Source organism: Haliotis asinina, chromosome 6, assembly GCF_037392515.1.
Source record: "Haliotis asinina isolate JCU_RB_2024 chromosome 6, JCU_Hal_asi_v2, whole genome shotgun sequence".
NCBI classification, from domain to species: domain Eukaryota; kingdom Metazoa; phylum Mollusca; class Gastropoda; order Lepetellida; family Haliotidae; genus Haliotis; species Haliotis asinina.
Window position 1 is genome coordinate 7,348,729 of NC_090285.1, and position 18,642 is coordinate 7,367,370.

At 41.7% G+C, this 18,642-nt stretch overlaps 1 protein-coding gene across 1 annotated transcript in view; it reads right to left on the bottom strand.

Annotated features, from left to right (window-relative positions):
* LOC137286200 (exportin-4-like) overlaps window positions 1-16,031 on the bottom strand; it is a 37,010-nt gene extending 20,979 nt beyond the window's left edge. Inside the window, exons 1-12 of the mRNA XM_067817916.1 lie at window positions 15,961-16,031; window positions 12,368-12,473; window positions 5,187-5,328; window positions 4,912-5,053; window positions 4,388-4,504; window positions 3,730-3,883; window positions 3,109-3,221; window positions 2,383-2,540; window positions 1,828-2,002; window positions 1,233-1,415; window positions 908-1,044; window positions 432-580 (exon numbers count right to left, since the gene is read on the bottom strand). Coding sequence (XP_067674017.1) covers window positions 432-580; window positions 908-1,044; window positions 1,233-1,415; window positions 1,828-2,002; window positions 2,383-2,540; window positions 3,109-3,221; window positions 3,730-3,883; window positions 4,388-4,504; window positions 4,912-5,053; window positions 5,187-5,328; window positions 12,368-12,473; window positions 15,961-16,011 — 1,627 coding nt within the window. The 5' untranslated portion in view covers window positions 16,012-16,031. The remainder of the gene's footprint in view (window positions 1-431; window positions 581-907; window positions 1,045-1,232; window positions 1,416-1,827; window positions 2,003-2,382; window positions 2,541-3,108; window positions 3,222-3,729; window positions 3,884-4,387; window positions 4,505-4,911; window positions 5,054-5,186; window positions 5,329-12,367; window positions 12,474-15,960) is intronic.
* Window positions 16,032-18,642: the final 2,611 nt, after the last annotated feature.

Consider the following 18,642-nt stretch of genomic DNA (forward strand, 5'->3'; position numbering starts at 1 on the left):
TGCATGAGAATATCAAACATCAGGAACACCTTAGAAGTGTGCTGTTCCACCAGGACACTGGGCACATGAACAAGTCTATTGTCACCAGACAATGGATAACTATAGGTTATCAATTAATTAGTCTTCATCAGCATTCACCAGATAGGGTGGTGACGAATTTCAACCTTTTCTCAAATCTTTTGGAATTTTCTGTATTGTAGGCATTACACAAATAGTGATGAACTGCTGTTGGTGATTTTTTACACCAATATAAGGAAGCTGTGGCACCGGTGTTATCCAGACCCTTCTGCAATGTTGGCACAACTGGAGGACCTTAAAGTCTATGTTGAAAAATAATTAGCTTGACCAGTACCGCTCATAGTAGTTAGGGTCAGAAGTAGCTGACCCCTGACATACTGCTTTACAGTGAAGCTATTTAAGTCTTGCTGTACCTGATATGAGGATGAGCCAGTGAATATCTTCATGCAGACAGTTGAGTACAGACATGTCGATAGAAGCGTTGTGGTTGCCTGAGTTCAGCCTCTGCTGCTGTAACCTCTGTAACTGGCCATGTAACCGACCTATACGGTCCTCCAACACCCTGTATCAGAACAGCACACTATATCCTCTCCACTAACAACCACTGGTATGGAATCCTAACAATAATCAAACCATATACACAGAACAGTTAGTGATTATTTCTGGGATATATTTTGGTACCACACAATTTCATGAAAACCTCTTTAATTCATTCACAATGCCTAATATTTTTGTGCAACATAATCTAAATTAAATCTTAATTCATTTTATGTCATTGGTAAGCAATTTAATTTCACTGGTCAGCAAAACCACATGGCACTGAAAAGTACTTTAAAGAGCAAGTATGCTGGAATACAAAGCTAATTTCTGTTATGTTCATGATACTCACTTTGCAAGCAGTGGGATGGTATGTTCAGGAACAACTCGGGCTAGGGCTCCGATACAACATAGTTGGTCAGAGAACTTGTCTCGGTCGTCCTCCTCTGTATCATCAATCTCCTCATCTTGAGCCAAGGTTCCTCCATTCTGAAAGTAATGTGACATGGATGAAAGCAGTGTAAAATTTTCATACTCCGCATGCAAAATGGCAGACTTCGAACCTGCATGATTTGGATCTCACAACTGATGGTCTGGATCCAATCAAAGGACATGGAAATAGTATTGCTGCTTCATAGTACATAGCAAGTCACATCATAAATGTCTGTTACACTGACCATCAGCTGTGTGCGGATTCCTTCTGGGGAACTGATGTGACACTGGACATAGGAGTTGAAGATTTCTGTGGAGTGTGGCTTGAGTGCACCATCAGGGAAGGACTTGACATTTGTGGCGAATTGCATCCAGGTGTCCAGCATCTTCTCGTACGCCTCCATGTGGATTGTGTCATCCCGGTTCATCTGGAACAGGAATGTGAAATACGACTGGTTTAACATTCAGCTCAGTACAAGTACAAGGAATTAAAACTCATGGGGACTTTTGCTTAACTCAGTGAAACAAAACCAAGATCTAGGTTCAACAAATGACAACTTACACCTAAAGAGTGAGCGAGTGTGTGAGTGTGTGAGTAAGTGTGTGTGTGTGTGTCTGTGAGTGAGTGAGTGTGTATGAGTGTGAGTGAGTGTGTGAGTGAGTGAGTGTGAGTGAGTGAGTGAGTGCGTGAGTGCGTAAGTTTTCCAACAATATCACAGCTGGGGACACCAGGAATATACTTCACATATTGTACCCATGGGGGGAATCGAATTTGGGTCTTTGATGTAATGAACTACTAGGCTACCACTGCCCCAAAAAACAAGCAAAACCATGACATACTGCCTCCTCCTTAGCAGCCTCCTTCCCCATTGAGCACGTCAGTCTGGTCATGTGATCGACGAAAGCCCGGAAGTGCAGCATCGGCAGTTCCATGAAGCATGGCAGTGGGAACATCATGGCTAGATTCTTGAAGCAGTTGGAAATTCCAAGATGCTCGAAATCTTGAAGACCCAGTCTGCACATACAAACAATAGAATGAACATGTGACACATAGAAACAGACACATGGGGAAAATTATTGAACTCAGAATACTATGACTTAAAATAAATCGATACATCAATACATCATGAAATCTCTGAGTTGTCGAAGATGAAAACACAGGAAAGACTGTCAAACCCAGGTGAAGTAAAACTTCTACATATGTCATATTTGGGATTTCACTTTCTTATATGACATATGTTGCATTTGACCACTTTCTAAAATGGCATCGTGTAATCAAAGTAAAACTTGTTCTCAAGTATTCAAATATAGAGACAGCCATGTTCAAATGTTTCTCAACAATGTTTGCCAGATCCTGTTGGCAAGATGATCCATATAAATCTGTTCCTGCCCTACCCTGTGAGAAGCTGAAGGAAGCCATCGATGTAGTGTGCGAGATACTGGATCTTGGCCTTGTCATCAGTAAAGATCTGTCCATTGAGTGATGCAAGCTGACTGAGACACTGGGAGGCATGGTGGGCCATTTCAGAGTTGTGGCGAACCTTGTCATAGATCTGAAACATAAGTACCGATACAGAAAAGGTCACGTTACGGAAGGAGAATAGTAATATGAAAGACAGAATGTCCTGCCAACAGCTGAAGCACAACAGCTGAAGCACAACAGCTGAAGCACAACAGCTGAAGCACAACAGCTGAAGCACAACAGCTGAAGCACAACAACAATGGTAACTTTGGATGGCAACAAATAGAGGTCCATGATCATGATGACCACAGACTGGAACTGATGATCACTGAAGCCTGGCACTTAAAGGGAGGCGACTCAGCACAGTAAACAGCACTGATTTCGAAATTTTAAATTCCTAGGTCTTGTGTGTAGAATTATGTGAGTTAGTAACAATAAGGAAACAGTATCATGTGTGTTTGTTGACAATGCTGCACTAAACAATATTCCAGCTTTATGAAGCTGGTTTATAAATAACCCAGTCTGGACTAGAGAATGCAGTGATGCCACTGTGTAAAAAAGATCACCAAACAATTGACGAAGTTGACTTTGGAATCCATTTGGTCACATCTTATGACCACACAAGGTACAGCCTAATATAAGGAAGAGGTATCCTTTACCTTGAAGAAGAGCCCTAGCACTGTGGGGTCTAGTAGGGTGTCCCTCCATGATGTGTTCGGCTTGAGGGTGATGTTCTGGTTGATTGAAAAACACCCAACATGTTTTCTGATAACTGTTGAAAGGTAAAGGAGTGGAACACCCAAGGTTTGACTGAATCACAGCATACCAACCTTAACTGGCAATATAATACGATACACATGTTTGTCACAGTGAGAATTCCTCTAGCAATATGACGCAACATACTTCTCATTAAATACATCAGTAAGGACTGAGTGATCACGTTCAGTGACTTGGCTAACAGTGAGGGATGTTGTTCATTATGTCAATCATTGGTTTGTGGGACAGACAAATCAGAGCCTGTGGTGACATAGTGAAGACTAACGTGCACTGTCAGGCTATGATGACACTTCGCCCACCAAGACACTGAGACTGACCATTCAATCCATGTAAAAATAGACACTTCTTATGAATTTAGTTGCTTGGCAACAACAATACCTGTGAGTGAGCGAGTGTGAGTTTAGTTGCAACAAGCCCTGAGAAATAGGATAAAGAGGGCTGATGGACACAATGGGACAGCACTGTCCGTCAGTCAGCCATTAAGGAGGTGTTGTGAAGGATACATTTAGGAGTGAACTCCCAGCTGAGGACCTGCTCTGTGATGGAGAGGACACGGTTAAGCACGGCAGTGGCTTCACGGGTCAAGGGGATTGGCTGTGCATTAAGCTCGCTCAACACTTGCATTGAAAACATAAACACCTTCTTGAGGTCCTTCTCCTGCAATAGAAGTAGAGATGGGCGTGAGGAATGTAGAATACAGGGAAGAGGGATTAGGGAGTCAATGTGTTTGGGTGGTGACACTTGGGTCAGGAGGTGGGTCCACTTGAGGAGGAGGTGGGTCATAAAAGAAGTGTAATGAGGAGGTTGGGGGTGAGAGACACGGGATGACGAGAAGATGGTGACTGAGGAGGCACAGGTTGAGAAGGAGGTGGGTCATGAGAGACATTCGATGAGGAGATGGTGGGAAGACTCAATTTGCAGAACTAGGGGATGATATGGGGAACCTCCATGGATGGAGGTGGTGAAGTGACTTGGAAGGAGGAGTTGTTGGCAGTGGTTTCAGTATCAAGATGAGGGTATAAGGATCATAGTCATGGTACAGTAACAGGTTGTGTATCTAAATACAAAAACACATACCACAAACCATCTGTTTCCAAGTCACATATACATTCAAAAACCATAAGATGTTCTTTCTAAGTTTAGAGAATGAAGACAACATACCTCGAAAGCTCTCTTACACCGCGTGTGGAACTCCCAAGTGAAACCTACATTGCTGGTCCGACTTGAACTGGAGTATTCGTTGAGGAGAGCTGTGAGCATGGAGCATGCCACCAGTTGCTAGGTAACAGGAAACATGGTTACTTCCTTTGTCTATTGCAGTATACATTATACATTATACAGTATACAGTATTGCATATACAGTATACAACCATGGAAACAATTTTTTCAGTCCAAAAAATATTTTCGGATTTTGCACCTAGTCCTGCTCGAACAAGACAAAAATGTTTCTTTTTTTCTAACAGTTTTATGTAGTTATAATTTGTAGAATACTTAAAGGATGACAATCTGTTCCAAAACATTGTTGTTTAATGATACCTGTCATTGATGAATAATGCCTATTTTGGTGTAGAATCGTATGGTCTGTAACATGTGACACGTGTATGACACAAAAACATTATGGTGCCAACTATTTTCCTGTTTCGTAACAAGGTCTTGTGTAAGAATCTTGCAGATCATTTGGTTACCATGGTAACATTTCCACTGCTTATAAGCTGGGTAACATCCGCAAAGAGGCTGTCACAGCCAGTGCCCTTGGTGTCGAGTGTTCCGCGTTTGAGGATGACGGCCACTGTCTGAAGGATCTGCTCTCTCACGTAACTCTGGAGGCTAGTAGAAAAATAAACATACCTTAACATTCAAACAGCATAGCATCCAATAGCACTGCACTCAAATACCATAACTTATTTTACCATTTCTTATTCACATACTCAATTTAGTTACAATATATTTGCATATTTACCTAATATTCTTTGTAATGTATCCAAGAAGGAAGGATCGGAGTGATTCCACATCCTCTGCTGAGAGCAGCGTCCATTCTCTGACGATCCCCTCCTTGATAGTAGTTGCCGACTGGAACAGGACATAGTCATTCTTGCTGGTCTCTGCAAGAGGAACATGGTTGGAAGAGAACAAAAACACTGTCTGATACTAGACTATGTAGTTATTTAGGAGATAAACATCAAATGTTGAACTACTTCTGGCTGTTACTGAGTATCTGAAGCATGGGCAATCATTTGGAACCGACAACAGAACATGGTGACTTTGGGTTTGCCATTGTGGGTATGTGTAACTGTGGACACCAAAGGAGCTATAATCAGATGTTCTATGACACAGCTGCCTCTTCAAACTCAAATCATCTGTTGGGTGCATACGTGAGTTTAGATTTATGCTGCACTCATCAATATTCCAGCTTTATGGCGGCAGTCCGTAAATAATCGAGTCTGGGCCAGACAATGCAGTGATCAACACCATGAGCATCAATCTACCCAACTGGTCAGCAATGACATATGTCAAACAAGTCAGCAAGTCTGACCACTTGATCCCATTTGTCGCCTATCACGACACGCATGGGTTACTGATGATCAATTCTAACCTGGATCTTCATGGTCTTTCACGCATATTTACATCTTATACTCATGACTTATATGATTTAAATGTTAGTGCTAACAAGAACTTTAATGATTGGCTGCACACTACTGATCATGTTGGTTAGTATATCAATGCAAGATGGTATAGATGATCAAATGAAATTCGAACAAACCTGTAGAGGTTGCAGATTCTTGTGACAGTTGTAACCATATTTTGAATAAAAAATATGTACAAAACAAAAACGTTTTTGTCTTGTGAGACCACCCCTACCGAGGCCCCTGGACCCGTGACAGCCAAGAGCAGGTAACTCCAAAGCTATAGCCTCAAACCAAACACTTCCGTTCTGTGATGAATACAGACAGAATGTGGGGAGGCGGGTGGCCGTACACCAAGGAGGACTCTATTCAAAGAATCTGCAACCTCTACAGGTTTGTTTGATTTTTTTTCATAGAGATCATCCTTTGGGTACTTCATAAGACAGACTCCTAAAGACTGATCATAGGGAGAGGCATTCTGTCTGCCTATAAACCTGACACAAGATGATAGCCTTTATTACAGACAGTAAGTAACAAGGAATCACACTTACCTGGTCACGTGACCATAATCGCCTTACGGCGGGATGTGGACCAGGGCCAGGACATAAGATGGTTTAAATAACCCAATAATATCTCAAGGTGCCGATTTCTCCCCCCTCCAACCCGTCCCTTTTTTCTTGTAGAAAACAGGAACCAAGACAAGACTGATACAACTCAGAGACCACTCTCTCTGGCACCGGGAAGGTGCTTGGGAAGTCTCGAAACAGTCTAGACTAGAAATACCGCCACCATAAAAGAGCCCACCACCGGGATAAAAGATGGAAAGTATATGTTAAAAACCACCACCAGTCTGATTGCTTCAGCTACATCATCAATGGGAGTTCGAACCCTGTCCACTCGTGAGAACTGACTGACCAAACCGAGCATGCTCGCTGGGTAGTCTGTCCAACTGGTAATGATGGATGAACATGCTCGGCCGGCTCCAAATACCCGCGGAGCAGATCTCCTCAATGGGCAGGGCTGCCGCATATGCCCTAGACGTCCCCACTGCCCTAACTGAATAGGCCTTCAAACCTTCACGGGGTCTACGACCTTTTGAGGTGTATCCCATACAAATGGCAGAGACAAGCCACCTAGAGATGGTCTGCTTGTTCGCCGGAAGGCCAGCCTTACCATAACCATAAGCAGCAGAACAACTGATCAATCTTCCGACTGTTCTTTGTTTATTTGATATAAGCCTTAAGGGTCTTATGGACATCTAAGATGTTAGCACGTCAAAAAGAAGTACCGGGTGGTGAAGGCTGCGTAATAGGCGCCATTACATGAAAGGTGCTATCTCTCTTAGGACGGTAAGTATCTGGCAATCTGATGCTAACTCTATCCTTGTATAAAACAGTCAACCCCAGGTTAGCGAACATCGCATGTGTGTCGCCTGCCCATCTACCAGAAGTTATCGCCACAAGAAAAGCAGTCTCCATGTCAACAGCTGGCGGGAAAGAACCGACAACTGGACAACCAATCAAGAACAATTGCCATGTCCCACAAGGGACTAATCCACCAGATAGCCGGATGGATGCTGTCCACGCCAGCTAGAAAGCGCTGAACCAGAGGGTGCTGCCCCAACAATGCACCGTCAACAGGAATATGGAAGGCAGAAATTGCTGTGGAGTATCCCCTAACTGTTGAAGCGGACAGACCGGTTTCCAACCTAGACCGTAGGAACTCCAAAACATATTAAATCTGCAGAAAAGGGATCGAGAATCCCCCTGTTGACACATCAGCGCACGTAACAGGCCCATCTATCCTCAAAATGAACGTTTGTCAATTCCTTCCGTGAAGCCAGAATTGTGTCTGCACCTGATGCAGGAATTCCTCTCGCTTGGAGGCGATTCTTGGGAGACAGACGGGTAACACCTGAATGTCGAACTGGTCGCATCACATCAGAAACTGCCAATCCACCTGAAGGAGGGACGGAGACCCTGTGTCGCCTTGCTTCAGGATAAACATCATGGCGGTTTGGTTGTCCATCTCCAGACAGACCACCTGACCCAGTTCTGACTCCACGAAGCTTTCGAACACATGGCAGACTGCTCTCAATTCCAACACATTGATGTGGAGGTGCTCGGACCAACAGCCCAATACTGATAGTTGGCCTAGGATGCATCCCCAAGTCGTATCCTCAACCCTGCACACCAGACCACGTCCACTGTAGCCGCCATATTGCCCAACAGATGAAACCAAGTTCTCGCTGTGGCCCTTGGGGACTCAAGGAACTGAGAAACAGTCCTCTGGACTTTGACAATGCGGTCTGGGGCTAGGGAAACAATCCCCCTGTGCCGTATTGATCTGTGCTCCCAAGAACACCAGATCCTGTGTAGGGGTCAGGTCTGATTTATTGAGATTGATCATTCAGCCAAGCTTTAACAGGATGTCCAACATTTGCTGTGTGGAACTGTGTGGAACCGTGTGATAAGAGGTGCCCTAGGGCCCTTGAGAACCAATCGTCCAGGTACGGATGACATCATCTACCCTGTGACCTGGCTAGCTGAGCTGGGATCAACATAAGTTTGGTGAACACCCTCAGCGCCCTCCCGTCAAAAGAAAACTGAAGGTATTTCTTGAACTCGGGGTGTATTGGAAGATGGAGGTAAGCGTCCTTGAGATGAATTGACGTAAGCCAATCCCCTGTCTCTACGGAGGAGATCACTGAGCGGAGTGTCTCCATCCTGAAGGATGGAACCTTTATGAGCTTGTTCAGCCCCCTGGGATTCAGAATGGGTCTGACCCATCCGTCCTTCTTGGTCAGGCTTCCCTTTGCCCGAAATTGCTGCTGTGACAATGTAAAACCTTTGCCCTTTCCTTTTGCCCTCTTGCTTCGTTTGTGCTGTAACGGGCAGCCCATTTAGCACCATCCTATCCTTTCCCTTCCCCTGCGCAGAAGGATATGCCAAAGCAAGAGTGAGTGGCAGTTAGCGAGACGAGGAGGGTTGCTCTAACAAGGGCTTAGAGTCCTTGAAAGTGCTAACAGCCTCCACGGCCTCCTGCACAACCTGCAAAGCCCCAGGGAACAGGGAGGACCACAAGGAATAGGGCAATGGACGAAGTGCCTGCTGCGTAGCAGGAGAGTACCTGGCTATGGAAAGCCATAACCGGTGTATACCCATGACGGCACCCATCATCTGACTGGCACAGCACCTAATGCTGTCCCGCGCCAGATGAGAATGCATGTCTGTAAGCTGCTTCCCTAACACTGTCGATGGAGATTCGTCAAAAGTGCTCCCTTGGTCCATCAACTGTTCCAGCAAGGCTGACAGGTAAACTGAATGGAACTCTCAGCTACTGGGTCGCACACCTATATATTTCCTCGAAGGAACGATAGGCGGAGCTAAACGCTGGAGCGGAAGCAGAGAAGGGAGGCAGCTGCCGGCCCTGTCTGGCCGAAGCCAAGGAAGAGGAAGAAGGCCCCCCAGGTTGACCGAGGCGTACACACATTTGTCCACCAATGGCGGTTCGAAAAGTGCATCCTCATCCAGCTGGTATCGACGGCAGATCTCTGGGAGATCAAAGTGCCTGTGAGCGCCAGACAGGAGAGGATTCTTTATCTCCCCGACCAGCGATGAAAGGATGCGCAGACTCGAACTCCTCCTAGCCCCTTTCCTCCTCCATATCTACCTCATCACACTCCTCAGACAAGGAGCCATCATCATAAAGTGAACCTATCGTGGGCGCAACCAAGGTCGAATACGAGGGAGTCAAAGGACTTGACTCGCCCCTGCCACAGCCCGAACCAGGTCGCCTGGGTACCTGGGAAGAGTCCCCCAATGGTGGAATTCCTGATAGCCCAGGGAGAGGACGGGGTGGTGAGACGCCCAGGGGCTGAGCAGCACTAGGCTGCTTGCCCGCTGAGGCACTAGGCGCGCTCAGGGAAAGACCAGAGCCACTGGCACTGGATGTCTGTTCCCTGCTTGCCCCTTAGGGCAAGCTAGAGCCGACTGCCCTGGGCATATCTGAGATAGTCGGAGATACACTTAACGGTTGCCCTGAGGGAGGAGGATTCCCAAACCAAAGCCTGGGTCGCAGCCTTCCCCAACCGAAGCACCTTGCCCGTACAAAGCTGCCTGGGTGTTGAGATCCTTGCGGAACCTGGACAACGCTGAGTTGATCAACAGTTGGACTGACGACATTTGCTGTTGAAACAAAGCATTAAACCATCCATAGATACTAAAGCTGGTTGTGAAACAGAGAGTGGTGCAGTGGGGACAGATACAGGAGGAGGGGAGGGGTCCCCAGCGACCCTGGCCTTTTTTGCTGAACCCTCCGTAGAGGATGAAGCCCCTTTCTTTTCATGGGACCTTTTGGACGGAGGGTCCTGTGCCCAAATGTCTCCCCTCCCACCTCCTTAAGTAGGTTGGTGCAAAATAGAAAATCCGCATGTCTGGATTTCTGCGTCTGTTGAGTAAACCCAGCGCACACCTCTCATGCTTGGTCATCGTGGTGGCACTCCACCAGACACCTAAGACAGGCATCATGAAGATCCTTAGCAGGGATCGAGGATTTGCATGTACAGCAGGTTTTCAACTGCAAACAAACAAACGCAACCTACTAATGTGTGTAATGTAACATGACATGACACAAACATGCATGGGCGACAAGCTATCTAACTAATACTATGTATGTAGACTAGTGAAAGCAAAGTGCCAACAACAACCTAACACATAAAAGGTTGAAGAATATAATAATAATTTGTATTAACAACTACCAGCTGCATAATATGCTTAATTATATAAACACGCCACAGAAAGACTTACCGTAGCACATGGTAAACAATTTGGCATGAAAAAATTCCTGTCCCCAAATTGGCAGGCCCTGTGGGCGAGCAAGTGGGGACAAGAAATAGTTACAACATGTCTCGACAAATCGGACAGACCACGGTGACGTCAGTGTTTTGATCATGTGAAGTGCCCGAGTACTTCCGGTAGGCAGAAGTTAAACATAAACACCAGAGAACCACACAAACTGCATACATTTGATCGTTGACTTTTCATACGTAACAACTCTTCCCGTTCTGTATTTCTTTTGGTGTGTTGCGTAATTAGACAAGTACACAACCTTTATCTTTGTAAAACATTTGTGCAAAGTATCATATTCACAATATCCAGATTTCATACTTCAGTACTCTGGCCCAATACTGCAATTCTTCGTTTTTTAAGCAAAAATGTAATGCAAAAACTCCCAAGTGTTTGTCTCGCATTTCTTTCAAACAATACAAATTTTAAACAAATAATCCCTCACATCCTGTTTCTTTGCTTACATGTTGTCACAGAGTCAATGATATAATCAGGAAAGGTGACTAATCTGCCTCACCTGCCAGTCATACATGTTACATAAACACCACTCCAAACCTTCCTTGTCAACTATAACAACACATGCATCTACAGTTCAAAAGTCTTTCAATGGCATTGAGTGACCATTTCATCACAGCTTTGCCTTCTTACGAAAACAGATAAAGAAGTAGCTTTGATCTAAGCTAAGTCTTTAAATGGCATTGAGTTATCATGTCATCACATTAATTCCTACTTACAAATAACACACACAAAAGCAGCCTTGATCTATGCTAATCTCATCAACAGGGTGGTTTCAAAACTTTCCAGACACACTTGTGGTAGACATCAGCAATATATTCTTTATTCCTAACAATCCAGTATGTAACTTGAACAGTCATCTCACAAACATAATTTTCTCTTAGCAGACATCCAGCAAACACAGAGGTGATTTGCCATCGACATTGTGGTACTGTATCGGAAAAAGGGGTCCACTTTCCACATATTCATATGCTTTCAGTGACTTGAAGGCTTTCATAGATTCGAGGGTGAGCTGACCTGGGGTGTCTATCAGATAGAAATAAAATCTTAAGTACATAATCCAACCATTCTTTGCCTTTCACGCTACACCGGTTGCCATCGTTATCATCAGCCATTGTGGCTTCCTGCCTACCCATGTATGAGTGAGCGTGGTTTGTGACGTCACTTCCGTAAACATATGGACACCGCTATAGCACTGTAAAAACGATTTCTAGAGCACCCATGTGTCTAATACAGAAATCATACATACAGTCTGAGTCTCAGCGCTACTCATCTTGCTACAAGAAGAACTTCAGTGAAACTTGGTTGGAACACATCCATGCTGACAAGCGACAGAAAAGAAAGTGTTTGGTTTGTGGCTATAACTTAGGAGTTACCTGCTCTTGGCCGTGACGGGTCCAGGAGGCCCAGTTGGGGTGGTCTCATGAGAAAAAAATGTTGTTTTTGTTTTGTACATATTTTGTATTCAAAATATGGTTACAACTGTTGCAAGAAATAAAAGAACATTTTAATGCTTATAAGTACCCTAAGGAGGATTGACTGTCAGTTACCATACGAGACAAGTTTTCTGGATGTGCAACTTTATTATTTACATACAATGTTTGTGGGCTAAGACTTGCCCTTTCAACAGGTGAATGAATCAGTTACCAACTCACCTAAAATGTATCTACAAATGCTATATGGCAGCTTCCGCTTGCGGAAATCCAAGATGACTCTCTCGGCAGCCTGCCTCTGTTCTGGAGTCACTATGTTTGGAGCAGCCTGTAAACACAGACAGAAATATGTGCTCATGCTGTACTCGACTCTACAGACCACTATAATCATGACCGTGGAAGTTAAACATAAGAGTTATAACAAGGAACAATTTACCACGAATTCTGAGCACTGATTATCCTTGTTAAACTTGTGTAAAGCAATATTCAGACATGAGGTTGGAAATTTCTAAAAACACTCATGGATAAAAATGATCAAAGCTGACTTTGTCAAACTCTGCTGTGTCCAGCTTTATTCCTTCTTACAGGGCTCCAAATAATGACAGTATTGGTGTATGTACGGAAAAAAAATAAGCATGATACGGTGAAAATTTAGAAAACATAGTAGATATGCACCACAACAATGGTGTACGGTCATAAAGATCATTTACAGATGTATTTATCTAAAACTTATCTAAATTAAGTGATAGCGACAGCGATATGCGATAGCGATAGGGGTTTCCCTTGTTGTGTTATGGGAATCTTGGCTGCTGAAGAAACCATGTACTGCAGCAAATCATCTCGCTTAAATTTGATTGGTCCAAATTGTGCACGTGCATGTAAACATGGCTTCAAAGAAACAAATTACATGTTTCTTTCAGAGACAAAACTGCCTTGATGACTTGTAAACAGTCAAGTAATCATATTGCTGTACAAATAATGAATCAACTGCTTGCTACATTAGTATCAAGTCTTCGTTATGTTGTAGTCACACAGGCAGTTCAAACTACAACAAAAAAGAAACCGTAAAAATACTACCCATGGCTCAAAATCGTTGTTACTGATACTGTGATTGAAAATTGTTCTGTCCACTGTGTAAAAGTGCGTAGAAACATAATGTTATGGTTTCTACTGAATAGTGTGATGTACAAATTTCACCCATTAATAAGCATTACAAACAATAAAAGCATAAACCTGCAATTCTGTCAAGTTTGAACCGTACATGGACAAGTACTTCTTCTGAAAAATTACTGACTGAGATTTTAACAATATTCCAGCAATATCAAGGAAAGGAACACCAGAAATGGGCTTCACACATTGTACCCGTGTGGGGATTCGAACACAGGTCTGTGACGTGACAAGCCAATGCCTTAGACACTAAGCTGTCCCACCATCCTTCTAATGAATTAAATAAAACTAACAGTAATTACAAGGATTATGGAGATAATGGCATAACACTTGAACTTGCTTTGTTCAGCGTCACAGACGTTAACATTGAGTGAAATCCTCAAGCACTGATTCCAATCGTTAAAAAGTATTGTATGATCATGATGATGAGTTAAGATGTTATTCACATTTGCTTAATTTTCATTCCAGGACTGAGACAAATAGTCATTGTGATTGAAGCTGTACTTGTAGCATATAGCTTACTATAATTGACATTTAACTTTAAATGTTTCAATCTTTCAATTTCAGTTAGAATGACCAGTCCTTCTGACTGGTGTAACATTTTGCCTAAACATTTTTGTAACAAACCGTAACAGAAACAACAAGGTAGTATTTTATTGTTTATCGACCTCTTTAAACTAAAGAAGCAATGTTGTGATGCAATCGTGAAACAAAACACAACATTACGGATATTCAATTAAATTCACTACAGTAATGTAAATGTATTCTTAAGTATTCCAAATTGATTTTGAAAAATTGTATGGAGTCATGAACTTAAATACTTATATAAGTTTTCCATTTTAAAAAACAAAATTTACATGTGGGAATGTTCTGACTAGGCAAATTTGCCAGAAACCTGACAAACCAAGCCTAACACCTGTCCCTAGTGAAAGCAATATGAATTTAGGCATATAATGTAGAAAACTCTATTAAAATGAAACCAAATTAGCTGCAATGGAACAACATAAACATGATTAAAAACAAATACTAACTGTCAAAAAGGTCACAGTTCAACTGAATGCTTTCATAGTTAAACAAGGATGAAAATGAATTCGTGTCAATGTTACAATGTTTCAGATAAATAAGTAAATGTGTACACAGGGGTTAAAAACTCCCATCACCTGACGCCCAGGCTAAGTCAGTTTTCAGTTTGGGCAATCAAATAATGGTATCTTCCTTGTCTGTTGGCTACTAGATAATTTCTGCTTACAGTTTCAATCTGCAATTAAACTTTGATTTCATATCATATCTGCTAAAAATGAATCTACTGAATTTCACAATGATAATCTGGTCACCAATGCTGTGCTTCCGCAGCACCTGACTGAACTAAAAAAACATTTACCTGTACATTTTATGTCCTCCAAATATCATTCATGTTCACATGCAAGGTGAATTTGAGATGGTGTTTAAAGATGTTCAAACCAATTCCAAATTAACATTTAGATAGGTAACATCACATGACATTTAACATAACCTTATAAAACTGTACACTTACAACATGACATCAAACTTTGTTTTCATATTTTACTTTTCAAAACATGAATCCTAAATATAGATAACAATTAAATAACAAACCTAACGATCATAAATGAAATTCTAATGCCAAATATATCCGCTCATACACTGAGCTCCATATTCTGCAAATATAAGTAGTACCTGTCAAGATCTTGACATCTTTACACTTACAGGTCATGTGACTGTTATCTGCCACACTGTAACAATTCCTATTTATAATTCTCTCATGAATATTCTTGCTAATACTTAATTGTGACAAATATTGAATAGCACATATTAAAAGCACAGTGGCTTTATTGCTGCACATTGAGCATAAAGAGTCTTGTCATACGTTATGAAGAAATTAAATTTATCTACTGCCTCTGCTAAACAATACCCGTCAATATGTTCTATACAGTAAATGTTCCTTTGACAGTTAACAATTTTAGGCATCATCCTGTTAAAAAACTTTTGACATTAGACATGTTGAAATATGTTACCTTCAATGCTGGTGATTTCTAACATTTAATAACATTGACATCAGAGACCCAATTAAAAAAGATGGCATTGTGTCTAAAATCACATTACACTTGTTCATTTTTTTAATTACTGAAATCATACACCACCTATTAACGTGCCAAAGCAAACAAAAACATTCATTGTTAATGTGTTCGCAGTTCAAGATACAATGTACAACTGCAGCTTGATTATGTGATAACCCAACTGGCACATTTGACGGAAAACACAAAATTACTGAATTCTACGTAACTAGAATGTAAAATAAACATTTGTTTACTTTGAAAACGTAGTTCAAAAGTATCATTGTGGTCCAGCAGTCAGATTAAAATATATTAAGACCAAAGGGAAATATTACAGAAAATAAACGTCAAAATAAATTAAAACGACCTGAACACACGCGAACGTTTACGTAATAATTCACCTGTATGTCTCAGTGAAACGATTTCAATGACAACAGGTGCGAGCAAAAACGTTTGCTACAAGATTGTTATTGTACATAGACTCGGGGCTAGTTTTCTGGAGATATATAACATCATTGTAATGATTAATAGAGAGTGTTAAGTTTTCTGTAATTATTACTTATATCTCAGACTCACCAACACAGCTTGTGAGGCCTGCTCTAGTTCATGCATCACATGGTCCGCCATCACTGTTTCTTCGTTACTCCGCCATTCAACCGGAAGTGTGAGGTATTAAACGAACTCCGTACAGCGTGTTACCACCACGAATACGTGGAAGGGTATGGATGCGCTTTTTCTTGGCTAAATAGCGAGCTTCTGTTAAAAGTCGATGGATATTTTGTGTTGGATTTTACAAGACAATTATATTCCCAAATATCATAAAAATATACACGAAGAAATCAGTACAAAAAACAGCTACAAGGTCAACTAACAGCTACTCCAACACCGTTATGAGTTTAGTGATAATGAAATATTGATGATAATGTTTTTTTAGAAATGCCTTTTAAGTGTCCTCATCAGTATAAAAGTGTAAACCTACAAGTGAAATTACATAAAGCTCTTATTCACATAATTACCAAAGGTGATAATAGTTGATGCCACCATATACCATACCATATCTGTCTGTGAGTAGTCTATGACATTATAGTAAATACTTTCGCTACAAGCTGATCACTGGATTGTCTGGTCCAGATTCAATTATTTAAAGACGGTCGCCTCATAGCTGAAATGTTGCTGTGTGAGACGTAAAACTAAACCCACTCACTCACTTTATCAAACTTACACATATTTAGGGATCAAGACACGTTAAACGTTTAGAGAAAGAGAAAGTTACTAGGCAAAAATACCTCGGCCGACACTGCCGTATTTCTGTGACACCAGTTTTTCATTATCGACAACACCATATGGTAGTCGATGCATGCATATTGTGGCCGCATTTGAAAACCGACATATACAGTAATACATGTATTTTGATCCTAAACACAAGCCTTGGCGTGCCCTTTCGTCCCAACATGCTGGAGTGAGTGAGTTTAGTTTTAGCCGCTTTTAGCAATATTCCAGCAATATCACGGCGGGGGACAACATCATGTGTTATGTGTTTTAAATCAAATTAATTGAGATAAGTTGCAATCAGGTCCCAAATGAACTGCATGAGCATTCTTATATTTGAACCTTCGAAAACGGAAAGTATGCCAATATAATGAGATGCCTCTATAGAATGCAAGATATCCCTGACAGTATTCCTCAGAGGTTGAGTAACCGACCGGCCATCACACAGAATACCTGAGTTCATCGGGTGCAGTGTGTAAAGCCCTGTCCTAGGCACAGGCACTCGTGTCATTGCGATAATTATAGATTTAAAAAAAAAAATATGAAAATTTTGAGATGACCCCCGGTTTGAAACGCTTCGCAGTATAATATATTGGCGGGGGGTCATCTCAAATTTTTCATATTTATAAAAAAAACCAAAACATGTTTGATCATCGCAGTGACAGGAGCGCCTGTGGTCTTAGGGTCAACCGACACATACAGATGAAGCATTGCCACCTGCAGCGTACAATCAATGGTCGCCCACGTCAACTATTATTTAAGCACCTCTATTTGTAAATGCTTAAAAGAATGTGAATTTTGTGCACATTCCGTTTAATCAGACAAATTTTTATATACAATCACTCCAAAACGAATTCCAACTTATAGATGAAACTAATAATAAATATCAATCCCTGATGAAAGATCAATATGTAAGAGGCTTACTTTCAGCCCCTTGAGTATTCCTGTGATGAATGTACCTAATATGCTGTGCTTGGATTGGCTCTGATGCAACTAATTCCCACAACCTACACTGTTAATATTTAATAAATGGAAAGATCGTTGTTGGACAACAATTTCATCACACAGAAAAGATGTTATCACTGCGGAAAAGCACACAATCGTGTCTAATTCGATAAATATGTTAATGAAGACACGCTACAGGATTAGTATGTTTAATGGATTGTGTCTCAATAAGGTGCAGTGGGTTAGTCTAGGGATTAAAGAGTTCAGTTGGTTTCATTTGCGCCATGGGCATGATGTGATTCCTGTTTCTGGAGGCCCTTTGTGATGCTGAATTGACATCATGTGTGAGCGTATCGGCTACATCATATGTTAGGAATAAATATATATTTCGTCTTGAGCATAATACAAATTTCACATTGTTTATATCTGATATTCATAAAACTTAAAGCAAGTAAGATTTATAATTTCCTCGTGTTTTCACGAATTTAGTGATCTGAAACCGGGGGAAGCGTCTGTACAATATTCACCTTCGCAGCCGTGACATTAATCTACACGGTCGCACCAAATCATCACTGATCTAAATGCCAATGATAGAATCATTTACTGATACCACATATGCTTAATTGATATAAGCGTCAGAGTACCTCGTCACTGTCCAGTGTCACCAATAGTTTGCTGGAGACATATACATTGTTACATGATTGGGATTACACTTTCTCATTACTTCAGATTCCGGGACTTTTGTTAAGATGAAAGCCATACGGGTTCGGACCAACATTCTCAAAGTCAGGCTCCTGTAATCGCCGGCACACAAAGTCATCGTTCTGAAATGGAAGTCGGACAACTGGTAATCTGGATCATGTAGTTTGCGTACCAATCTGACAACACATCTGAATAAACAATGGCATTCAGAAAGTGCCAAAATGTAAAATGTTACTCACTAAAGTAACGCACAATGTTTTTTTGTTGTTGTTTAAGGCCTGTCGATTTCGGTCCAGACAATACAATGCGTGGTATTATGAACAATCTTCCTCAGCCTCCGGA